Consider the following 27,063-nt stretch of genomic DNA (forward strand, 5'->3'; position numbering starts at 1 on the left):
GCGATCGGTGATACGCGATCCATTTTGCCCCAGATCGGCGCATCCAATGTGAGCAATATTATCGCAGAGCCAGCAGTAGACAGTGACATGCCGCGAAAAAATTTGTTGGCCGTTCGGGCACTTCGAGAAACAACACGTAGCCATTTTTGGAATAAAAAAATACTTTTCCAAGTAAATTACGAATTGGATTAATTTATTTGCGCGACGAAATGGCCGATCAAAACAAATTATACAATTGTTTATTTGGAAAAAAAAATTGTTTAAGTTTCGCGGCGAACAGACCGATCAAAACAAAAAGCGAAGAGCGCAAAAATAAAAGCTTTTATCTAAGCGCCGAAAAATAAGAAATTTGTGTTATTGATTTAGCTAGCGCCAACAACAACACAAGGCGATGCAGCGATAAGCGGTAAACACAATGCACAAGAATAGAAAGGCAAGGCAATTGTAAAACCGAAATTGTTTTACGACGATAAAGTCACAGACTTTATTTAAAAAGGTCCGGTTGTTTACTGATTAAGAAGTTCACGGAAACACCGACCACTTGCCGAAAATTTGGGCTTTGATAAATAGGATTTCACTAAGAAAACTTTGAATAAATGTAGAGCGATGTAAAGCACGTCCAACTCAAAGCTCGTCGAATACTCTTTGTAGTATCTAAAAGTCTAATTTCTAGCCTATTTTTTCCTACAGGAATATATTTTGAAATTGAAATATATATAAATATATTTTCTCTACATTTAGCGATCGGTTCTATGGCAGCTATATGATATAATTGTCAGATTTTCATAAAAATTATACCAAAATCCTGAATTAATACCAAAAGCTCATAGCTCAAAGTAGATGAAAATACGTTGAAAAACAACGAAGTTATAAATTTTTCTATTATTTTTCCGATCGTTCCTATGGCAGCTATAAGATATTCTAAAAAAAATATAAAATGGCCATGTCTCAAACATTATTTAAATATATTGAAAAACAGCCAAGTTATAATTCTTTTTCTTTAAATGTATCGAACATTTGTATGGCAGCTATATGATATAGTTGTCCGATCCGGCCGGTTCCGACATTTATAGCAGTGAGAGTATATAGAAGACTATATGCAAAGTTTCATTTAGATAGCTTTAAAACTGAGGGACTAGTTTGCGTAGAAATGGACAGACGGACGAACAGACGGACATGCCTAGATCGACTCGGCTGTTGATGCTGATCAAGAATATATATACTTTATAGGGTCGGAAAGGTCTCCTTCACTGCGTTGCAAACTTCTGACTGAAACTATAATACTCTGCGGACAAATCGGACGTTAAAATATCTACAAACGTGCGCTCGACATTTGACCCTGTCTTGGTAACAAATTTCTCTAAGGCAGCGTTAAATGAAAACTTAATAGAATACGCGAAGGCTATCGGTATATGATATTTACTATTTGTGTCTTATCACTTACATCTATTGTTGTGGGCTCGAGTATACACTCAAAGTCGGTGGATTTTCTAATTAGTTTATTAGAAATAATAAAACGGACAACTTGGTGGCAAGAAATAATTTGTTATTTGCTAGGCGAACAACTAGAACGAAAAATAGATGCGTGCGTTCGATTTGACTTTAATTTTCGACTATAATTATTATTGCAAGATGTTGCAAGACGTTGATGCACTATGTACAGTACATATCAAGTGGAACTTGCGACACCAAGCACGTGCTTGTTCTGTTAGTAATTAGTAAAACGCGAAGGACTTAAAAAAAAAAAGGATGCGGGGAGACTACTACTGGCGTACTGCCGGATTGGTTGCTTGCATGCGTAAGTAGGTTAGAATTGAAGTTTTTAGTTTTGGGAGGCTATCAACGTTAGATATTATTGTGTACAAATCGTTATAATTTGCACAGAGGACTCTAAAGGGTTCATGCAGTTCAAAGGATGTTCTACAGTGGGGCAAAACTAATGGTAAAAAGGATCTAGTGTTTCTTATTGGTACGTGAAAATTTAGCTGACCGAGCAAGTCAGTACTTTCCACGTCACCACGGATTAAGTTGTATATGAATGTAATACCTAGCATGGTTCTACGATTAGATAAGGAGGGTAAGTTAATTAGTAAGAGTCTACTAGAATAAGACGGTAACCTCTGGTTTGCATCCCAGTTTAAACCGCGTAAAGCGAAAAGTAAGAAGTTCTTTTGAACCGATTCTATGCGTTTACTATGGACGCCATACTGAGGGCTCCAAACGCAGGATCCATATTCTAAGATAGGACGAACAAGTGAAGTATATAACGTTTTTGTAACATAGGGGTCATTGAATTCCTTCGAACACCGTTTAATGAAACCAAGCACACCCCTGGCTTTATTCACCATGCACGAAATATGATCGATAAAGTTGAGTTTAGGATCCAGCCGGACACCTAAATCATCAACTATATTAATTTTTTCCAAAGAGCAGCCGTTTAGCGTATAAGTTTCAGGCTTAGGAGTGACACGGGAGAATGTCATTAGCTTGCACTTAGAGCCGTTTAAGTTTAATAGGTTCACGCAGCACCATGTTTGAAAATTGTTAAGATCTGTCTGTAAGTCTGATTGGCAAATAGCATCATTATATTGCACACAAAGCTTGACGTCATCAGCATACATAAGTACTCTGGAGTTGGTCAAAACTTCGGGCAGATCGTTGATAAATAATGTAAACAGTAGGGGACCCAAATGACTTCCTTGCGGGACGCCAGATGTAACCCTAAGAACATTAGATGGTTTATTTTCGAAAAGGACCTTCTGCGTCCTGCCATTTAGATAACCTGAGATCCAATTAAGAAGATCAGTCGGGAATCCCATTAAATCGAGTTTCCGAACAAGAAGGGAATGGTTAACAGAGTCAAATGCTTTACTGAAATCAGTATAGATTACATCTGTCTGAAAGTTATTTCGGTATCCCTTTATAATAAAGGAAGTAAGCTCCAACAGATTCGTTGTAATTGATCTTCGCCTAATAAAACCATGTTGACATGGAGAAATAATTGACCTACACAGGTGCTGCAGATGAGGAGTAATAACATTTTCGAACAGTTTAGGGATGGCCGACAACTTAGAGATACCTCTGTAATTGTTGGCATCCAATTTGCTACCTTTTTTGTGGAGAGGAATAACGAATGATTCCTTCCAAATAAGGGGAAAGTGGGAGGTTTCTAAGGATAAGGTAAACAATTTGAGAAGTGGATTGCACAGGGCTTCGGCACAATTCCTAAGCACACAGCCTGGTATTCCCTCGGGACCTGGTAAAAAAACTGGCTTAACACGATGAAGATCCCTAAGAAGAGAGCTTTCGTTAATGGTAGGACTGAAGATTTGGTTCGAGGATAAGCCTGATTTGGGTCTATTGAGTTGGAGTAAGTGGTTTCAAAAAACTGAGCAAAAAGATCGGCTATTGCCTGATCATTATCTGCTGTTGAATTACCAAAAGAGAGCGAGGACGGACGAGTAATGGATTTACGCTTGGATTTAACAAAATTATAAAACTGTTTTGGGTCCTCAGAAAACTGGGACCTGCAACGAATCAAATAATTATTGTAGAACTGCGCGTTACACACAGTAAAAGTGGATCGAGCTGATAAATAACTAGATAGGGCAATCGGAGAACGAGTACGTTGATATTTAGCATATAGATTTGATTTTCTATTTTTGAGGCGGGTCAACTCTTTGGTAAACCAAGGAGGCTTGTTTGATGTAGACGGACAGTATAACGGAACACAGTCAATAAAAAATGAGTTCATAACGCGATAAAAAATACCCACGGCTTCCGCCATGTCAGTGCATGTGTATAGATCGGACCAGTTGTAATTAATTATGAAATTATTCAGCCGTACGAAATCTGTCTTGCTAAAGCAGAAGACTTCTTGGGCTGGACTATCAGATTTATTCCGTGAAACAGTCCCCATGTCGATAGTCACATCGAAAGTGGGATGATAGGAATCTTCGGGTTGCGTAAGGGGCGCCACTCTAGCTAAACTAACTCTTTCAGGATCTGACACAAAACAAAGATCAAGCAAGCGCTCTAAGGAATTTCAAACATGATTGACTTGGGACAGCGAAATGTCAAACAAGCCAGCAATAAAATCATGATGTGTTGTCGTAAGAAGTGTGTTAGTGGAATTATCTAGGGTCCAAATAGCCCCTGGGATGTTAAAATCACCAAGAACTACTAAATGGTCCCTATCCGAAAGTCTTTTGGAGACCAACTGAATAGCGGAAAGATGGTTCCAATAAATAGGAAGTTCCGACAATGGAGGAATGTAGGAACATGTAACAAAAATGGAACTACCATTAACTGATAGCTTCACGCAAAGGAATTCAACATTGTTGGATTCCTCGAAAATTATTAATTCGGACGTAAGAGTGGAGTCGACCGCTATAAGGACACCTCCCCCACGTCTGATAGGCCGATCTAGCCGGTATACTGTGAACGCAGCTGGAAAAACTTCGGAGCTCAGAATCTCCGGCTTTAACCAGGTTTCTGTGAACACAATAACTTGGGAAGCAAATGCGACGCTGTCGGAATACAATTTAGGAAGCTTACTGCGTAAGCCTCTTGCATTCTGATAGGAAATACCAAGGGAACTGGTTAGTTTTTTGGGACGGAATTGGAAGACGTAGACGGAGCATTGGGCAAATCTGGCCTAGGAAGAGTAATTCCTACAGGCCGCTTTTTCTTTTTCGTACCTTCAAACTCTTTGACAACCACATACTGTGGCCAGGTTTCGGCAGAGCATAGAGTGCCAAAGACTTCGTCAGGAACATTTATCTTGAAAGACGAAATGTTCCTGGAGTAAGAAAACTTAAATTTTTCCACCTTAATTTTTCCTCTATCGACTTTTACTTTGCCTTGGATAAAAGCTATGACATCTTCCGATGTCTGATCAGGGGAAAGCCGAGAAACAAATAACTGTTTTGTTGGTGGAATTGCCGTAAGGGGTTTTGGCACGGCAGACTGAGCCGCCATACCACTTTCGGCCGGTAGTCCGGGCCTGATACCCTGGCAGGGATTAGGGCTCTGAGAGGGCTGAGACAACAGTTGGGACCCCCCAGTGGACAAAACGGAACTGGGCAACACCGGGGGCACGGTCGCGCCCGCGACGCATTCGGGTACCGAATCTTTTTTAGCGCTCGATCTCAGGACTCTTGGAATTTGTCCCGGGGTCGGGGGCAGAGTCGAGGGAGGCTGCTGTGCAGTGCCTATCACTGGTGGCTGAGATCCGCCAATATGCTGCCCACCAGTTGCGGTTTTTTTGCGCCTAGGAGACTCATTTAACAGCTTGAGGCTATTAAATTGAGTATCCAGCGCCAAGAGCATATCTTGAGTTTTGCGAAAACTCAATAATAGCTCTTTAAAACCACCCCTGGTTTGCCGCATAAAAGACATCATTTCCCTCTCCACCTCGCGGCAGGCCTCACAGCAGTAACGTACGCCGATATTTTTGGCCACGTCATCTACTGTCCGTGCAACAACGCCAATGCACTTGGCATGTACTATGTTGTCACACAGCCAACAGGTGATGGTGAGTTCACCGTAAGTAATATTTTTCTTACAGTTTTTGGCGAAGCAGACCATATTATGGGACATTATAACGACTTACCACTGTACTTCGCTATTTAAGAGAGGGCGCAAGGGATTAAATGCAGCGGCACTTGATGAGCGGGGGGGTAACGAGCAGGAGAGCGAGAGATAAGCGCTGAGTAGAACCGTTTATAGCTGTCGCGGCAACGTAAACAACAACAAACGCTAAAGGCACAAAAGGGAATGCAAAAAGAGCAAAATGCAAAGCAACCGCAGCAGCCCAAACTAAAATGCAATTTAAATTGAATTAAATAGCACAAATTAAACAAGTAGCATGCACACGCGAAGTGAACGGGAATTATTTGAAACACCAAATATTAATTTTTAGTAAACCCCGGAGGTTTTTAGACAAATTCTACACAAATCGGGAGCGCAAGAAAAAAACACGTCCGTTCACTTAGAAGGAAGTTCACACAGTTCTATGCTTAGAGCCTAGCTTAACGAAAGGGGGGCGAAGACGGGGCGAATTCACAAAGAGTGAGAGAGAGCTTTATTATGCTCCCGCCTTCGCCCTTACACTCTACTACAAAATCCAAATTCAGTCTCAACTGAGCCAACACCGGCCCCGTTGAACGCCTCCACGGCTTCAACACACTGGCAGCGGGGCCAGCTTATGTATTGTCCTCCGGAACACTGCTCCATCGCTCCTCCTAAGATCGACGACCCTGACCATGCCGTCCCCTCATGCGTGCGTCGCGACGATCCTTCCTAGGAGCCACTGTTGAGGCGGGAGGTTGTCTTCTGCCACGATGACCAGCTGTCCCTCCTCGACGTTGTCCTGTTGTTGGTGCCACTTGCCCCGGATTTGGAGGCCCAGGACATACTCCCGGGACCATCACTGCCAGAACGTTTGCCTGACTGACGAGACAAGCCGCCATCGCCGCAAGCCACTGAGACCCGCCTGGAGTAACTTCAGAATCGGACCAGTACTATTCGTTCGATAGGGACTTTTAATAAGGGTTTGATTCTATGGCAGAGATCTGCGAGAAGGTGAGCGGCTCATAACTCAAGCCTAGGGAGCGTTTTGGTTTTGAGCGGCGCTACTTTAGACTTTGAAGTCAACAACGATAATTTAAAACCTTCGACACTTTTGCTACGAATACAGACGCAAGCTCCATAAGATCTCATGGATGCGTCAGCAAAGGCATGTAACTGTACCGGTGACATCGGATCCGTATGCACGAGCCGGAGAATAGATATCTTATCAATTTGAGACAGGGTGCTTTTTAGCACATTCCATGCTGTTTCCAAATGCAACGAAATCGACTCATCCCAATCTAGCTTATTAAGCCAAAGTTCCTGCAATAGGATCTTTCCTTTAATTACAATGGGACTTAATAAGCCAAGGGGGTCAAACAGCTTCGATGTTACTGATAGTAGGGTGGTATGGGTGTACCAATCGAAGGTAAAGTCAACAGGGCAACTGTTGATGAATATTCCTTGGCTCTAATGGTACACCAAGTCGACTCGTAGGTGAATATCGGTTTGATAGACACCACCTTCTCCTGGGAGAAGGTCCTCCGCGTGGTACCTCCTGGAAACGTACTGCGGTACGGCCAATGCGAGCGGCACCTCCAGTGAATCCCTCACCTGATAATCCTTTGCCTCCCAATCCCTACCGAGACATGGGCAAGTCTTAAAACTACCTCCCCTCAAGTCAGGCGTGTAAAGCGACCCGTGCCCACTGACTATAAGGTTCGCAGCTGAGGGCTTAAACCAGCTGTGTTCCAACGGAGCCTTCCCAGGGCCGGGCAACCCTGGGTCGGAACGAGCCTTGCCGTGGCTTAGGGGCGAAGCCACGGTCGACCTTCCTTCAATGCCCCGAACCCCTCGGGCCCGCCGCGCTTGCCCTGCCGAGCAACGCGGGCGTTTATGAAAATGAGCACAACAAAAAAATCCGCTTCGGACCTCGTGGGGGAGGTAAAACCCCATCACAAATCGACGGAAAGCGAACTGGACGAGGAGGAGCTACTGCGCTCAGACGACGAGACGCTAGCTCCGTCCAATACAGAGGGAGGTGTAAAGACAAGCACACCTCAAACGACACAACCAAAGCACACTAAAGCGGCGGCAAGCCAAGCCAAAGCGACCGGCGAACACGGGAAGACAAAACCGTGGACCCACCAACAACGAAAGGCGCAGGCAAGCAAGGCCCAATTCATCCTCGCCAAAATAGCGAGGAATGAAAAGGAGGGCAAAACCGACCCGCGCGACGCTGCAGACAAAGCCAGATTTCTAGCAGTGATCGAGGAATACGAGCGCTACGAGAAGGAGCACCCAGAGACGTCTTTGCCTCCTCAAGCAAAGCGCAACCGCTCACAAGAGGTGAGCGAGAGCGCTCCAAAGAGAGCCAAGGACGCTAAGGGAGCACCGAGGCCGACCACGTTCGTCAAACCGGCGAAAAAGTTCAGCGAGGTGGCCAGAGACAGCCTCGCAATGGCACTTATAGACGAGCTCAACGACGATGGGCGCCTTCTGATGGAGAAATTGGAGGAGGTCGAGACCCAGCTGGCGGAGATGGTAACCGACAAATTACTGTCCGAGCCAACGGGCCAGTCACCCTCCTTTGACTCCTCAGACATGGTTAGGGGGCACCGGGTAATCAGGTGCGACGACGAGTTTTCGGACTTCCTGGCGGATTGCGTTGCCAGACTAAGCAAGGCATGGAAGGGCATTAGCATAAAGCTAGTCCCCGCCAAGGACATCCCAAGGAGACCCAGAGCTCGCATCTGGTTGCCCAAGGGGCTGCCTAGCCATGAAAGGGTGCTCAAGACTCTGCGAGCAATGAATAAGGGAGTCGACATGGAGGACTGGGCCATTCTCAGAGCTAAGCGAGAAATGAAGTCCAGCCAGCCATATCTGTTCTTAATCAACCAGAGCTGCCTAGAACAGCTGAAGGCAGCAGACAACAAGGTCCGGTACGGAATTAGGAAAGCCAAGGTGAAGGTCTTCCTAGACGAACCGGACGACATCCTGGAAGATGAAGTCGAGGACGCCAATAAGCTGCTGTACGATTTGGCGATCGACGACAGCACCCCCAACACCACCCCGATCTAATGCCGACGGTCGTTCAGATAAACCTGAAGCGCAGCTCCCACGCTTCAGCTAATCTGGGGGTCCTTCTCCGCGAGAAGGACATCGACATCGGCCTTATACAAGAGCCATGGACAAGGGACGGACAAATCTCTGGCATGGCCATAAAGGGATACACAACATTGTACACAAACTCGACAGGTAGGCCGAGGGCGGGTATAATCATTAAAAACAACCTTAATGCTCTTCTCTACCCCAATCTCAGCAACTTAGATCTAGCAGTGGCAAGATTCAAGGCGGCGGATGGGACAGCCATACTAATAGCCTCCGGTTACATGGCCCACGACGAACCTGCACCGCCTGAAGCGGTTAATAGGGTGATGCAGTGGGCCGAGGAGACTAAGACGACGCTCATCCTCGGGTGCGATGCCAACGCAAGGCACACACTGTGGGGAAGTAAGGAGACAAACAAAAGGGGTGAGTCTCTCTTCGATAGTATTATATGTCGTGACGTCAATATTTGTAACAAGGGAAACACGCCCACCTTCATCTTTCCAAGCACGGAAGGATTTCAGGGCTGGGAGGAAGTCCCAGACATAACCCTCCAAATGGAGCTTAGTGATTATAAGGTAAGAAAATGGAGAGTCTCTACACAAGACTCGTTTTCAGACCACAGGTACATATTCTTCGAAATCGTGATGCCGGTATGTGAAACGGCGCCGAAGCGAAACCCTCGAAAAACTGACTGGGACAAATACGGAAAGATTGTACAGTCAAAGGTCAAAGACAGAAGGATCAAGACCCGATCTACCCCGGAGAGAATAGATAAGGAAGTCGAGGACTTCACAAATATTCTGAACAAAGCCTACAAAGAGTCATGCAGACTAACATACTCTAAGAAGACATACCCACCATGGTGGAACAAAGAGCTATGCGAGCTCAGAAAGAAAGTTCGAAAAGCCTTCAACAAAAGTTACGGAACCAAAGACTGGCAGCCGTACAAAGCAATACACAAAGAATATAAAAAGGCAATCTACGTAGCCAAGAAGGAATCTTGGAGCAGCTACTGTGAATCGCTTGAAGGAGTCAAAGACACGGCGAGGCTAAGTAAAATCCTATCGAAAGGACACACAAGCCCCACGCTCATAAACAAACCCGATGGGACAGGAAGTACGTCGGCTGAAGAGTCACTGGAAATCCTGCTGAATACGCATTTCCCAGGAAACCAAAAAGAAGAACCTAGAATACTGGAAAGCCAGGGGGCAGACCAGCAGCTACAAAAAGAAGAGATCATCACCATGGAAAGAATCCATTGGGCGATAGATACCTTCGACAAATACAAAAGCCCGGGTCCAGACGGAGTAATACCGGCAATGCTACAAACAACAAAAGCAAGCACGGGAAAATGGCTGCAAGCAATCTTCCAGGCATGCATTAAAACAGCACACATACCACTTCCATGGAAGGAAGCGAGGGTAGTCTTCATACGAAAACCAGGAAGAAGAGGACACATCCAAGCCAAGGATTATAGGCCGATAAGCCTTACCTCTTTTCTAATGAAAACACTGGAAAGGATCATTGATATCCACATCAGAGAAAGAACGGAGAAAAACCTTTCCAATGCGCAACATGCGTACAGGAAAGGCAGATCCACGGAAACAGCATTACACGAGGTAGTGCGATACATAGAAAAGGCTCTACTTTTTTAAAAACTACGCCATGGCCACCTTTCTGGACATAGAAGGAGCCTTTAATAACGTCAATGCGGATTCCATCCTGAGTTCCCTCAACGGTATAGGAGTAGAGGGAGGCATCAGGGCATGGATTGGCGCTATGCTGACGAGCAGGAGGATAACAGCCGAACTGAGGGCACTCATCACACAAGATTTGTGAAGAGGGGCACACCTCAGGGGGAGTCCTGTCCCCACTGCTCTGGCTGATAAACATGGACGACGTACTAAGAACACTAAATAGCGAAGGAGTAAAAGTGGGAGCATACGCAGACGACGTAGTCCTACTCACTTCAGGACCATTCCCCGACGTCATCAGCGAACTAATGACAAGGGCACTTACTAAACTCAATGCATGGGCAAAAGCCTGCGGATTGGGCATAAATCCAAGCAAAACGGAACTAATGCTCTTCACTAGGAGAACTAAGGTCCCTAGCTTCACAAAGCCAAAGATAGATGGCATAGAACTAGAGATATCACAGCAGGCAAAGTATCTGGGAGTGATACTGTATGCGAAACTGTCATGGAAACAAAACATCAACGAGAGAGTCAAGAAAGCAAGCATAGCATTCTATTCCTGCAGGAAGATGTTCGGAAAGAACTGGGGCATCCACCCCAAGATAATAATATGGCTTTACACAGCGGTGGTAAGACCCATACTCACATACGGAGCACTAGTATGGTGGTCAGCATTAACTAGGGCATACAACGTACAGAACCTAACAAGGATACAGAGATCGGCATGCGCAGGAGCCACAGGAGCACGGAGATAATGTCCCGCGGCGGCGCTGAACGCCATCCAGAACATAATACCGATAGAGCATTTCATCAGGAACACTGCAGCACAAGGTGCGGTACGACTTAAGGCTAGTCAAAGCTGGAAAGACTACCACACCGGGCACTGCAGGATTCTGAACGAGATAAACTATCGGACGACAGTAGACACAGACTATATGACAACCGAACTGCGATTCGGTAACACATACACCACTATATACCCTACAAGGGAAGACTGGAAGAGAGGGAGAGTAACCGAACCGGATGAAGTATCACTCTACACCGACGGCTCAAAGATGAGCGGCGGAGTAGGGGCCGGAATCTACGCCGAGAGCTGGAAGGTGGAGGAATACTTCCACCTCCCAGAGTCAGCTACGGTTTTCCAGGCGGAGGTTCTCGCGATACTGAAAGCTGCCGAACTTTCGCTAGACCGAGGCCTCCGGAATACCAAGGTGAGGATATACTCAGATAGCCAGGCGGCGATCAAATCCCTCGCACAAGCACGGACGACTTCAAAACTAGTGGCCAAATGTAAAGGGGCACTAAACAGACTAGCAGAAGACAACAGGGTACAAATAGCCTGGGTACCCGGACACAATGACATAGACGGAAACGAGAAAGCAGACGAGCTGGCCAGAAAAGGGTCAGAAGAACACTCAGCAACAACAGACATAAAGATCTCCCTGAACTCAGTCCAGACGGAAATTCATGACCATTTCAAACAATTAGCCAGCAAGGAATGGTCGACGAAGGCAGAGCACAGAAGATCGAAACTATGCTGGCCAGAATTCAATAGGAAGAGAACCGCAGAACTGATCTCCAAGAGCAAAAAGGACATCAGGAGGATAGCGACAACCATCACCGGCCACTGGCCAATAGGCACGCAAGCCTGTAAGATGGGTCTACCCTACAACCCACAATGTAGAAGCTGCAAGGAACCAAGCGAGCAGGAGACACCAGAGCATCTGCTGTGCCACTGCCCGGCACTCAACAAACAAAGAGCCCGACACTTCGGAGCACACCAACTCGAGTCACTAGGGGAAGTTGGAAGGCAGCCAGTAGCTGCCATCCTAGCTTACCTGAATGACACGGGCTGGTACTAAGTAGGGCGCAGACAACCACAAATCGAGGGTGTGGATCAAAACGGAGCTCAGCTCTAATTGGAGGCGGCCAGGGCTGCCTCACCACTTATACCTACCTACCTACTGATAGTATGTTCCGTTTTGTCGCTCGGAGACCCATGACAGAAGTGTCAATTTTAAACTTGAAGACATCTTCCCTAGACAACCACGAAATTCCTAATGCCTTAGTTGACTCTGAATCCGAGATAGGTATAGCCTTAACTGTGCTCTCAGATGCAGTGACCTAAGGCGTGATATTCTTCCATGAATTCCATGTACATGGTCTTCATATTAGAGTCTCGAGACAACCTTCGCTCAAGCGACAAAAACCGCCGTTTTGCAACCTCAATGGAGTTGCCCAACCCATTTGGATCAGACTTTAACGGCAGCCTTACTTCAAACTGACCGAATGGCAATACCTGAGTGGTCTTCCTGTAATGATCTTCACATGACTTGTGCTCAGGCGATACAATTTTCTTTGGGGATGGCATTTCCTCTAGTGACCAAACCTTTTGTAGTGTGCTGTCAATCGATACTAACGGTTCTTCAATACAACTGAAACTATTCACAACTGGTTTCGGGACAGATGATTTGTATCTGCCCGAGACAACCCAACCAAGAAGGGTCTTTTGAAGAGTTGGATAGTCTTTGCGGATGGCATTTCCTCTAGTGACCAAAACTTTTATAGTGTGCTGTCAATCGCTACTAACGGTTCTTCACTATAACTGAAACTATTCAGAACTTGTTTCGGGACAGATGATTTGTATCTGCCCGAGAGAACCCAACCAGGAAGGGTCTTTTGAAGAGTTGGATGGTAAGGACCTTGTCTAATTTGACCAACAGCTAGCAATTCGAAAAATGATTCTGCTCCTATTAAAATATCAATTTTTTGGGACTTGTCGAAATAGGGGTCTGCTAATGGTAGGTTCTTTGGGATCTTCCAATCACTCACGTTCACCGATTGATCAGGATGATACCCGGAGATCGATTTCAAGATCCAAAAATTCATTACCATTAATTCGCGACTTCACCACTGTTCGTACCTTTTTCTTGACTTGAGAATTGGACTCTCCAATACCAAGTAAGTTGATACACGACTCCTCTCTACGGATCTGTAAGCGGTTAGACAGTTCTTCCGTTATACAATTTTTTTGGGACCCAGAGTCCAGCAGTGCTCGGGCTAAAACATATTCACCGCTACGCTAAACTGTTATCAGGCACTGTGTATCTATGGAGTAGAATGTGGTGTGAGCGGTCGCATGCTCGATACTTTTTGCCTTTGCATTTTGAAACAGTATGGCTCTTTCGCAGACAATTGATGCATAAGGAGGCAGACTTTACAAACTTGAACCTTTGCATTACAGAGAGCCGCCCAAACGGGCTACAATTCTGTAGGGTACGATCTGCTGCATTGAAGTAACTACAAGTTTGCTGAGGCTTGCTGTTGGATGAAGAACACGAAAATGAGCTACGATTATGGCATTTACTCGACAGTAATTTATCCTGCTTCTTCAGCTGACAAGTGCTGATATCGGCGATTTAACATTTTTTCAAAATCGGACCAAAGCGGCAAAGTCTCAAAATCAAGCTATTCCTCCCATTTGTGTTTGGTTACTGAGTCGACTCGATTTAATACCAAATAAATCAACATTGCATTCGAAATTTGTTTATCATCTCCTATCGATAACAGAGAACCGTAAATCGAAGAAACAGTATCGCCCATTTTTGTAACAATGGATTCAGTGTGGGAATTGAAAAAATCTATTAAATTTGAGCCAATCGTAAGCAGAGTCATCTTACTCTGTGTTTATAAATGAATCCGCCCTAGTGTATACTGTTTAATATGATTTTATTTATTTCCGAACAATTACATTTAATATTGTCGACCGCGCTGCGTTTGATTGCATTGAGAGCAAAAATGTGACTGACTAAGCTTTGGCTATGCATTCATTCGATTATGCTAGTCGAAGACGTAAACAAGTTACAGTTAGGAGTTAGAAATGAATGGAAAATTACTGGGCAGAAGCTCGCGCGCATGTGCAGCGATGCGCTGCTCGCTTAGCGACCGCTGATAAGGCCGCCGGCAGCGGCGATCAAAAACAAAGAGAGCGGAACCCAATACAGGGTGTCTCGTTCCCAAGCATACCGGCCCCCCTGAACGGTCGTTCAGCACAGAGGCAAGACAGCAATTTTGTAATTGGGCGTTTGTAGGATCCATGGGCCGTCTTCACTGTTACGACCCGTACTTTGTCATCTGATCCTGCGTGCACCTCGCTGATGCGTCCAAGAATCCATTTAGAGGGAGGTAGATTAGGCTCCTTGAGTACAACCAGTGTGTCGATCTTCAGATTCTCAGTTTCTAGATGAACTTTGCGAACAGGTTCGCGATATCAGGCTCATTGGAAGCGGAGGCATTATCGAAATGAAGACATGAAGGAAATTGTTGAGATTTCCGTTTCGAGTTTACAAAAGCGTAAAATTGCTTCGGGTTAGCCTGAAACTCAATTTTGCACCGATTTAAGTGGTTTCTGTAGCATTCAGAATTGTGTGCTAGGAAATTTGTTCGAGCAGTTAAATATCTCGAATGGTCGACTTGATGACCAGATTTGCTGTACTTTTTAAACAGTCTGGATTTCAGATTTTTTAGATATGAAAGCCGACGAGAAAACCAAGGGGGCTTATGAGAAACTTCTGGTGAGGGAAATGAAGGGACATACATGTCGAAAACTGAGTACATTATTTCATAGAAACGCTTAACAATGTCTGAGGGATCCTCTGTGGAGTTCAAGAAAGTCCAATCCGTTAAGGATAAGTGATGGTTCATTTCTGTAAACTTAGCTTTTCGAAAGCAACGAAACGTTGCAGGCTCAGCTTCCGGACACAATAATAATGGACTAGAAAGAGGGTCAATTCTAGTGACGTAGGCATTGGCAAACTCAGAGACAAAGATGAGGTCTAAGACGTTATTACTGCAGTTCCTAACAAAATTTAATTGTCCCAATGAATGGTCAATGAGACCATGAATTAAATCGTGGGGTGAGGTGGGAACAAGAACATTTGAATCAGGTAAGGGCATCCAGGAAATGGAGGGTAGATTAAAATCACCCGTGACGATAAGGTGGTCATTAATACCAAGGGAAGAATGAATTTCTTGAATTAAGGATAAATGCTGCATATAAATATCAGTGTCAGACCTAGGTGGAATATACGAGCATGAAACGTAGATAGAATAATAGTAAACCTGGATGCGAACCGCCACAAACTCAATATCAGTGTCATTAGAAATGATATTGGAAACCAGATCGTATTTAACCGCAATGAGAACACCACCGCCTGTCCGTATAGGACGATCACGTCTAAAGATGGTATAGTTCCCTGAAAAAATCTCAGAGTCAGACACAGAGGAGTTGAGCCATGTTTCTGTAAAGACAATAACATTGGCATCGAAAGAGACACTATTGACGTGCAGCCTACTGAGCTTGCCAAGTAAACTACGAACATTCTGATAGTGAAGAACAAAAGAGTCTATTAGTTTTTTGGAGGCCTAGTTGAGGGAGTTTGAGGCCCGCGAGCACGAGGAGTACTTTTGTGTTCGAATTCATGAACAATTGCATGCTTAGGCCACACAGAAGGATCAAGAGCCTTAGAAAATAGTTGGTCAGAAATTGTAATTTTAAACGAAGATATATCACGTCTTTCCTTAAAATTGAATTTGGAGACACTAAATGCAGTAACAGAAACATTCAATTTGCTGCTCAAGTGGGTCTTAACGTCGCCCTCAGAAGCATCTGGATTGAGGCGGGAAACAAAAATCTGTTTTTTCGGAGCAACACCAGCCAAAGGCACCGGTCCGCGTTTGGCAACGCCAGAAATTGTCGACTGTTGGGGGCCACTTCTGGTAACGGCCGGCACCGAGATAGTGACCACCGGGGGAGCCACTGGGTTGGGATTTGACACCACCGACGCGTCGTTGATGGCAGCAGCACGCGACGTGGATGCCTGATCGTTGTAGACAGGCTGCTGAACCGGGAGCATGGTGGCTTCGCCCCCTCCGAGAATGGGGACTGGTGCAGCAACTTCAGCAGAGGCAGCAGCGTGCAACGTGGACGCCTGGACAACGTTGACAGGCTGCTGATCCAACGGCCTGACAAGATCTTCAACCATAGAAGTTGTGATCGATGCTGCATCATCACCAGAGCCGTTATCCACGGCTGCAGGCTTGGCACGTGGGGTGAACTGCATAAGGGGGCATTCAGGGTCTGGAAGAGATAAGAACTTTTCAGACAGGTTGCTCCTGTTTTTGTTTGCGGGGTCACTTAGCAGTTTTAGCGACTTGAAATGGTGTTCCGCCTTCTGGAAGCGAGTTGACAACTCCTTAAAGCCGGCCGCCAACGACTGAAACTCCAGGTGAGTCTGCCTCATGAAGACCCGCATATCGGATTTGATATGCAGGCAGCTCGGGCACGTCCAGTCCAATCCAGGATTTTCACGAATGCGATCGGTGATACGCGATCCATTTTGCCCCAGATCGGCGCATCCAATGTGAGCGATATTATCGCAGAGCCAGCAGTAGACAGTGACATGCCGCGAAAAAATTTGTTGGCCGTTCGGGCACTTCGAGAAACAACACGTAGCCATTTTTGGAATAAAAAAATACTTTTCCAAGTAAATTACGAATTGGATTAATTTATTTGCGCGACGAAATGGCCGATCAAAACAAATTATACAATTGTTTATTTGGAAAAAAAAATTGTTTAAGTTTCGCGGCGAACAGACCGATCAAAACAAAAAGCGAAGAGCGCAAAAATAAAAGCTTTTATCTAAGCGCCGAAAAATAAGAAATTTGTGTTATTGATTTAGCTAGCGCCAACAACAACACAAGGCGATGCAGCGATAAGCGGTAAACACAATGCACAAGAATAGAAAGGCAAGGCAATTGTAAAACCGAAATTGTTTTACGACGATAAAGTCACAGACTTTATTTAAAAAGGTCCGGTTGTTTACTGATTAAGAAGTTCACGGAAACACCGACCACTTGCCGAAAATTTGGGCTTTGATAAATAGGATTTCACTAAGAAAACTTTGAATAAATGTAGAGCGATGTAAAGCACGTCCAACTCAAAGCTCGTCGAATACTCTTTGTAGTATCTAAAAATCTAATTTCTAGCCTATTTTTTCCTACAGGAATATATTTTGAAATTGAAATATATATAAATATATTTTCTCTACATTTAGCGATCGGTTCTATGGCAGCTATATGATATAATTGTCAGATTTTCATAAAAATTATACCAAAATCCTGAATTAATACCAAAAGCTCATAGCTCAAAGTAGATGAAAATACGTTGAAAAACAACGAAGTTATAAATTTTTCTATTATTTTTCCGATCGTTCCTATGGCAGCTATAAGATATTCTAAAAAAATATAAAATGGCCATGTCTCAAACATTATTTAAATATATTGAAAAACAGCCAAGTTATAATTCTTTTTCTTTAAATGTATCGAACATTTGTATGGCAGCTATATGATATAGTTGTCCGATCCGGCCGGTTCCGACATTTATAGCAGTGAGAGTATATAGAAGACTATATGCAAAGTTTCATTTAGATAGCTTTAAAACTGAGGGACTAGTTTGCGTAGAAATGGACAGACGGACATGCCTAGATCGACTCGGCTGTTGATGCTGATCAAGAATATATATACTTTATAGGGTCGGAAAGGTCTCCTTCACTGCGTTGCAAACTTCTGACTGAAACTATAATACTCTGCGGACAAATCGGACGTTAAAATATCTACAAACGTGCGCTCGACATTTGACCCTGTCTTGGTAACAAATTTCTCTAAGGCAGCGTTAAATGAAAACTTAATAGAATACGCGAAGGCTATCGGTATATGATATTTACTATTTGTGTCTTATCACTTACATCTATTGTTGTGGGCTCGAGTATACACTCAAAGTCGGTAGATTTTCTAATTAGTTTATTAGAAATAATAAAACGGACAACTTGGTGGCAAGAAATAATTTGTTATTTGCTAGGCGAACAACTAGAACGAAAAATAGATGCGTGCGTTCGATTTGACTTTAATTTTCGACTATAATTATTATTGCAAGACGTTGCAAAACGTTGATGCACTATGTACAGTACATATCAAGTGGAACTTGCGACACCAAGCACGTGCTTGTTCTGTTAGTAATTAGTAAAACGCGAAGGACTTAAAAAAAAAAAAGGATGCGGGGAGACTACTACTGGCGTACTGCCGGATTGGTTGCTTGCATGCGTAAGTAGGTTAGAATTGAAGTTTTTAGTTTTGGGAGGCTATCAACGTTAGATATTATTGTGTACAAATCGTTATAATTTGCACAGAGGACTCTAAAGGGTTCATGCAGTTCAAAGGATGTTCTACAGTGGGGCAAAACTAATGGTAAAAAGGATCTAGTGTTTCTTATTGGTACGTGAAAATTTAGCTGACCGAGCAAGTCAGTACTTTCCACGTCACCACGGATTAAGTTGTATATGAATGTAATACCTAGCATGGTTCTACGATTAGATAAGGAGGGTAAGTTAATTAGTAAGAGTCTACTAGAATAAGACGGTAACCTCTGGTTTGCATCCCAGTTTAAACCGCGTAAAGCGAAAAGTAAGAAGTTCTTTTGAACCGATTCTATGCGTTTACTATGGACGCCATACTGAGGGCTCCAAACGCAGGATCCATATTCTAAGATAGGACGAACAAGTGAAGTATATAACGTTTTTGTAACATAGGGGTCATTGAATTCCTTCGAACACCGTTTAATGAAACCAAGCACACCCCTGGCTTTATTCACCATGCACGAAATATGATCGATAAAGTTGAGTTTAGGATCCAGCCGGACACCTAAATCATCAACTATATTAATTTTTTCCAAAGAGCAGCCGTTTAGCGTATAAGTTGCAGGCTTAGGAGTGACACGGGAGAATGTCATTAGCTTGCACTTAGAGCCGTTTAAGTTTAATAGGTTCACGCAGCACCATGTTTGAAAATTGTTAAGATCTGTCTGTAAGTCTGATTGGCAAATAGCATCATTATATTGCACACAAAGCTTGACGTCATCAGCATACATAAGTACTCTGGAGTTGGTCAAAACTTCGGGGAGATCGTTGATAAATAATAACAGTAGGGGACCCAAATGAAAAGGACCTTCTGCGTCCTGCCATTTAGATAACCTGAGATCCAATTAAGAAGATCAGTCGGGAATCCCATTAAATCGAGTTTCCGAACAAGAAGGGAATGGTTAACAGAGTCAAATGCTTTACTGAAATCAGTATAGATTACATCTGTCTGAAAGTTATTTCGGTATCCCTTTATAATAAAGGAAGTAAGCTGCAACAGATTCGTTGTAATTGATCTTCGCCTAATAAAACCATGTTGACATGGAGAAATAATTGACCTACACAGGTGCTGCAGATGAGGAGTAATAACATTTTCGAACAGTTTAGGGATGGCCGACAACTTAGAGATACCTCTGTAATTGTTGGCATCCAATTTGCTACCTTTTTTGTGGAGAGGAATAACGAATGATTCCTTCCAAATAAGGGGAAAGTGGGAGGTTTCTAAGGATAAGGTAAACAATTTGAGAAGTGGATTGCACAGGGCTTCGGCACAATTCCTAAGCACACAGCCTGGTATTCCCTCGGGACCTGGTAAAAAAACTGGCTTAACACGATGAAGATCCCTAAGAAGAGAGCTTTCGTTAATGGTAGGACTGAAGATTTGGTTCGAGGATAAGCCTGATTTGGGTCTATTGAGTTGGAGTAAGTGGTTTCAAAAAACTGAGCAAAAAGATCGGCTATTGCCTGATCATTATCTGCTGTTGAATTACCAAAAGAGAGCGAGGACGGACGAGTAATGGATTTACGCTTGGATTTAACAAAATTATAAAACTGTTTTGGGTCCTCAGAAAACTGGGACCTGCAACGAATCAAATAATTATTGTAGCACTGCGCGTTACACACAGTAAAAGTGGATTGAGCTGATAAATAACTAGATAGGGCAATCGGAGAACGAGTACGTTGATATTTAGCATATAGATTTGATTTTCTATTTTTGAGGCGGGTCAACTCTTTGGTAAACCAAGGAGGCTTGTTTGATGTAGACGGACAGTATAACGGAACACAGTCAATAAAAAATGAGTTCATAACGCGATAAAAAATACCCACGGCTTCCGCCATGTCAGTGCATGTGTATAGATCGGACCAGTTGTAATTAAATATGAAATTATTCTTGCTAAAGCAGAAGACTTCTTGGGCTGGACTATCAGATTTATTCCGTGAAACAGTCCCCATGTCGATAGTCACATCGAAAGTGGGATGATAGGAATCTTCGGGTTGCGTAAGGGGCGCCACTCTAGCTAAACTAACTCTTTCAGGATCTGACACAAAACAAAGATCAAGCAAGCGCTCTAAGGAATTTCGAACATGATTGACTTGGGACAGCGAAATGTCAAACAAGCCAGCAATAAAATCATGATGTGTTGTCGTAAGAAGTGTGTTAGTGGAATTATCTAGGGTCCAAATAGCCCCTGGGATGTTAAAATCACCAAGAACTACTAAATGGTCCCTATCCGAAAGTCTTTTGGAGACCAACTGAATAGCGGAAAGATGGTTCCAATAAATAGGAAGTTCCGACAATGGAGGAATGTAGGAACATGTAACAAAAATGGAACTACCATTAACTGATAGCTTCACGCAAAGGAATTCAACATTGTTGGATTCCTCGAAAATTATTAATTCGGACGTAAGAGTGGAGTCGACCGCTATAAGGACACCTCCCCCACGTCTGATAGGCCGATCTAGCCGGTATACTGTGAACGCAGCTGGAAAAACTTCGGAGCTCAGAATCTCCGGCTTTAACCAGGTTTCTGTGAACACAATAACTTGGGAAGCAAATGCGACGCTGTCGGAATACAATTTAGGAAGCTTACTGCGTAAGCCTCTTGCATTCTGATAGGAAATACCAAGGGAACTGGTTAGTTTTTTGGGACGGAATTGGAAGACGTAGACGGAGCATTGGGCAAATCTGGCCTAGGAAGAGTAATTCCTACAGGCCGCTTTTTCTTTTTCGTACCTTCAAACTCTTTGACAACCACATACTGTGGCCAGGTTTCGGCAGAGCATAGAGTGCCAAAGACCGTCAGGAACATTTATCTTGAAAGACGAAATGTTCCTGGAGTAAGAAAACTTAAATTTTTCCACCTTAATTTTTCCTCTATCGACTTTTACTTTGCCTTGGATAAAAGCTATGACATCTTCCGATGTCTGATCAGGGGAAAGCCGAGAAACAAATAACTGTTTTGTTGGTGGAATTGCCGTAAGGGGTTTTGGCACGGCAGACTGAGCCGCCATACCACTTTCGGCCGGTAGTCCGGGCCTGATACCCTGGCAGGGATTAGGGCTCTGAGAGGGCTGAGACAACAGTTGGGACCCCCCAGTGGACAAAACGGAACTGGGCAACACCGGGGGCACGGTCGCGCCTGCGACGCATTCGGATACCGAATCTTTTTTAGCGCTCGATCTCAGGATTCTTGGAATTTGTCCCGGGGTCGGGGGCAGAGTCGAGGGAGGCTGCTGTGCAGTGCCTATCACTGGTGGCTGAGATCCGCCAATATGCTGCCCACTAGTTGCGGTTTTTTTGCGCCTAGGAGACTCATTTAACAGCTTGAGTCTATTAAATTGAGTATCCAGCGCCAAGAGCATATCTTGAGTTTTGCGAAAACTCAATAATAGCTCTTTAAAACCACCCCTGGTTTGCCGCATAAAAGACATCATTTCCCTCTCCACCTCGCGGCAGGCCTCACAGCAGTAACGTACGCCGATATTTTTGGCCACGTCATCTACTGTCCGTGCAACAACGCCAATGCACTTGGCATGTACTATGTTGTCACACAGCCAACAGGTGATGGTGAGTTCACCGTAAGTAATATTTTTCTTACAGTTTTTGGCGAAGCAGACCATATTATGGGACATTATAACGACTTACCACTGTACTTCGCTATTTAAGAGAGGGCGCAAGGGATTAAATGCAGCGGCACTTGATGAGCGGGGGGGTAACGAGCAGGAGAGCGAGAGATAAGCGCTGAGTAGAACCGTTTATAGCTGTCGCGGCAACGCAAACAACAACAAACGCTAAAGGCACAAAAGGGAATGCAAAAAGAGCAAAATGCAAAGCAACCGCAGCAGCCCAAACTAAAATGCAATTTAAATTGAATTAAATAGCACAAATTAAACAAGTAGCATGCACACGCGAAGTGAACGGGAATTATTTGAAACACCAAATATTAATTTTTAGTAAACCCCGGAGGTTTTTAGACAAATTCTACACAAATCGGGAGCGCAAGAAAAAAACACGTCCGTTCACTTAGAAGGAAGTTCACACAGTTCTATGCTTAGAGCCTAGCTTAACGAAAGGGGGGCGAAGACGGGGCGAATTCACAAAGAGTGAGAGAGAGCTTTATTATGCTCCCGCCTTCGCCCTTACACTCTACTACAAAATCCAAATTCAGTCTCAACTGAGCCAACACCGGCCCCGTTGAACGCCTCCACGGCTTCAACACACTGGCAGCGGGGCCAGCTTATGTATTGTCCTCCGGAACACTGCTCCATCGCTCCTCCTAAGATCGACGACCCTGACCATGCCGTCCCCTCATGCGTGCGTCGCGACGATCCTTCCTAGGAGCCACTGTTGAGGCGGGAGGTTGTCTTCTGCCACGATGACCAGCTGTCCCTCCTCGACGTTGTCCTGTTGTTGGTGCCACTTGCCCCGGATTTGGAGGCCCAGGACATACTCCCGGGACCATCGCCGCCAGAACGTTTGCCTGACTGACGAGACAAGCCGCCATCGCCGCAAGCCACTGAGACCCGCCTGGAGTAACTTCAGAATCGGACCAGTACTATTCGTTCGATAGGGACTTTTAATAAGGGTTTGATTCTATGGCAGAGATCTGCGAGAAGGTGAGCGGCTCATAACTCAAGCCTAGGGAGCGTTTTGGTTTTGAGCGGCGCTACTTTAGACTTTGAAGTCAACAACGATAATTTAAAACCTTCGACACTTTTGCTACGAATACAGACGCAAGCTCCATAAGATCTCATGGATGCGTCAGCAAAGGCATGTAACTGTACCGGTGACATCGGATCCGTATGCACGAGCCGGAGAATAGATATCTTATCAATTTGAGACAGGGTGCTTTTTAGCACATTCCATGCTGTTTCCAAATGCAACGAAATCGACTCATCCCAATCTAGCTTATTAAGCCAAAGTTCCTGCAATAGGATCTTTCCTTTAATTACAATGGGACTTAATAAGCCAAGGGGGTCAAACAGCTTCGATGTTACTGATAGTAGGGTGGTATGGGTGTACCAATCGAAGGCAAAGTCAACAGGGCAACTGTTGATGAATATTCCTTGGCTCTAATGGTACACCAAGTCGACTCGTAGGTGAATATCGGTTTGATAGACACCACCTTCTCCTGGGAGAAGGTCCTCCGCGTGGTACCTCCTGGAAACGTACTGCGGTACGGCCAATGCGAGCGGCACCTCCAGTGAATCCCTCACCTGATAATCCTTTGCCTCCCAATCCCTACCGAGACATGGGCAAGTCTTAAAACTACCTCCCCTCAAGTCAGGCGTGTAAAGCGACCCGTGCCCACTGACTATAAGGTTCGCAGCTGAGGGCTTAAACCAGCTGTGTTCCAACGGAGCCTTCCCAGGGCCGGGCAACCCTGGGTCGGAACGAGCCTTGCCGTGGCTTAGGGGCGAAGCCACGGTCGACCTTCCTTCAATGCCCCGAACCCCTCGGGCCCGCCGCGCTTGCCCTGCCGAGCAACGCGGGCGTTTATGAAAATGAGCACAACAAAAAAATCCGCTTCGGACCTCGTGGGGGAGGTAAAACCCCATCACAAATCGACGGAAAGCGAACTGGACGAGGAGGAGCTACTGCGCTCAGACGACGAGACGCTAGCTCCGTCCAATACAGAGGGAGGTGTAAAGACAAGCACACCTCAAACGACACAACCAAAGCACACTAAAGCGGCGGCAAGCCAAGCCAAAGCGACCGGCGAACACGGGAAGACAAAACCGTGGACCCACCAACAACGAAAGGCGCAGGCAAGCAAGGCCCAATTCATCCTCGCCAAAATAGCGAGGAATGAAAAGGAGGGCAAAACCGACCCGCGCGACGCTGCAGACAAAGCCAGATTTCTAGCAGGGATCGAGGAATACGAGCGCTACGAGAAGGAGCACCCAGAGACGTCTTTGCCTCCTCAAGCAAAGCGCAACCGCTCACAAGAGCTGAGCGAGAGCGCTCCAAAGAGAGCCAAGGACGCTAAGGGAGCACCGAGGCCGACCACGTTCGTCAAACCGGCGAAAAAGTTCAGCGAGGTGGCCAGAGACAGCCTCGCAATGGCACTTATAGACGAGCTTAACGACGATGGGCGCCTTCTGATGGAGAAATTGGAGGAGGTCGAGACCCAGCTGGCGGAGATGGTAACCGACAAATTACTGTCCGAGCCAACGGGCCAGTCACCCTCCTTTGACTCCTCAGACATGGTTAGGGGGCACCGGGTAATCAGGTGCGACGACGAGTTTTCGCGGGACTTCCTGGCGGATTGCGTTGCCAGACTAAGCAAGGCATGGAAGGGCATTAGCATAAAGCTAGTCCCCGCCAAGGACATCCCAAGGAGACCCAGAGCTCGCATCTGGTTGCCCAAGGGGCTGCCTAGCCATGAAAGGGTGCTCAAGACTCTGCGAGCAATGAATAAGGGAGTCGACATGGAGGACTGGGCCATTCTCAGAGCTAAGCGAGAAATGAAGTCCAGCCAGCCATATCTGTTCTTAATCAACCAGAGCTGCCTAGAACAGCTGAAGGCAGCAGACAACAAGGTCCGGTACGGAATTAGGAAAGCCAAGGTGAAGGTCTTCCTAGACGAACCGGACGACATCCTGGAAGATGAAGTCGAGGACGCCAATAAGCTGCTGGACGATTTGGCGATCGACGACAGCACCCCCAACACCACCCCGATCTAATGCCGACGGTCGTTCAGATAAACCTGAAGCGCAGCTCCCACGCTTCAGCTAATCTGGGGGTCCTTCACCGCGAGAAGGACATCGACATCGGCCTTATACAAGAGCCATGGACAAGGGACGGACAAATCTCTGGCATGGCCATAAAGGGATACACAACATTGTACACAAACTCGACAGGTAGGCCGAGGGCGGGTATAATCATTAAAAACAACCTTAATGCTCTTCTCTACCCCAATCTCAGCAACTTAGATCTAGCAGTGGCAAGATTCAAGGCGGCGGATGGGACGGCCATACTAATAGCCTCCGGTTACATGGCCCACGAAGAACCTGCACCGCCTGAAGCGGTTAATAGGGTGATGCAGTGGGCCGAGGAGACTAAGACGACGCTCATCCTCGGGTGCGATGCCAACGCAAGGCACACACTGTGGGGAAGTAAGGAGACAAACAAAAGGGGTGAGTCTCTCTTCGATAGTATTATATGTCGTGACGTCAATATTTGTAACAAGGGAAACACGCCCACCTTCATCTTTCCAAGCACGGAAGGATTTCAGGGCTGGGAGGAAGTCCCAGACATAACCCTCCAAATGGAGCATAGTGATTATAAGGTAAGAAAATGGAGAGTCTCTACACAAGACTCGTTTTCAGACCACAGGTACATATTCTTCGAAATCGTGATGCCGGTATGTGAAACGGCGCCGAAGCGAAACCCTCGAAAAACTGACTGGGACAAATACGGAAAGATTGTACAGTCAAAGGTCAAAGACAGAAGGATCAAGACCCGATCTACCCCGGAGAGAATAGATAAGGAAGTCGAGGACTTCACAAATATTCTGAACAAAGCCTACAAAGAGTCATGCAGACTAACATACTCTAAGAAGACATACCCACCATGGTGGAACAAAGAGCTATGCGAGCTCAGAAAGAAAGTTCGAAAAGCCTTCAACAAAAGTTACGGAACCAAAGACTGGCAGCCGTACAAAGCAATACACAAAGAATATAAAAAGGCAATCTACGTAGCCAAGAAGGAATCTTGGAGCAGCTACTGTGAATCGCTTGAAGGAGTCAAAGACACGGCGAGGCTAAGTAAAATCCTATCGAAAGGACACACAAGCCCCACGCTCATAAACAAACCCGATGGGACAGGAAGTACGTCGGCTGAAGAGTCACTGGAAATCCTGCTGAATACGCATTTCCCAGGAAACCAAAAAGAAGAACCTAGAATACTGGAAAGCCAGGGGGCAGACCAGCAGCTACAAAAAGAAGAGATCATCACCATGGAAAGAATCCATTGGGCGATAGATACCTTCGACAAATACAAAAGCCCGGGTCCAGACGGAGTAATACCGGCAATGCTACAAACAACAAAAGCAAGCACGGGAAAATGGCTGCAAGCAATCTTCCAGGCATGCATTAAAACAGCACACATACCACTTCCATGGAAGGAAGCGAGGGTAGTCTTCATACGAAAACCAGGAAGAAGAGGACACATCCAAGCCAAGGATTATAGGCCGATAAGCCTTACCTCTTTTCTAATGAAAACACTGGAAAGGATCATTGATATCCACATCAGAGAAAGAAGGCGCTATGCTGACGAGCAGGAGGATAACAGCCGAACTGAGTGGCACTCATCACACAAGATTTGTGAAGAGGGGCACACCTCAGGGGGAGTCCTGTCCCCACTGCTCTGGCTGATAAACATGGACGACGTACTAAGAACACTAAATAGCGAAGGAGTAAAAGTGGGAGCA

The 27,063-nt window shown here is 45.3% G+C and overlaps 3 protein-coding genes across 3 annotated transcripts in view; all 3 read left to right on the forward strand.

The window, feature by feature from the left end:
• LOC121503218 (inactive dipeptidyl peptidase 10) overlaps nt 1–27,063 on the forward strand; it is a 450,148-nt gene that overhangs the window by 65,190 nt on the left and 357,895 nt on the right. The gene's annotated exons all lie outside the window — the stretch shown is intronic.
• On the forward strand, nt 7,474–8,652 carry LOC121503237 (uncharacterized). Its single transcript, XM_041777467.1, has one exon. It carries the CDS (start codon nt 7,474–7,476, stop codon nt 8,650–8,652), a length of 1,179 nt encoding a protein of 392 aa, XP_041633401.1.
• On the forward strand, nt 24,134–25,315 carry LOC121503238 (uncharacterized). Its single transcript, XM_041777468.1, has one exon. The coding sequence runs from the start codon at nt 24,134–24,136 to the stop codon at nt 25,313–25,315; it is 1,182 nt and encodes a 393-aa protein (XP_041633402.1).

This window comes from Drosophila kikkawai, chromosome 2L (genome assembly GCF_030179895.1).
Source record: "Drosophila kikkawai strain 14028-0561.14 chromosome 2L, DkikHiC1v2, whole genome shotgun sequence".
In the NCBI taxonomy this organism is placed as follows: domain Eukaryota; kingdom Metazoa; phylum Arthropoda; class Insecta; order Diptera; family Drosophilidae; genus Drosophila; species Drosophila kikkawai.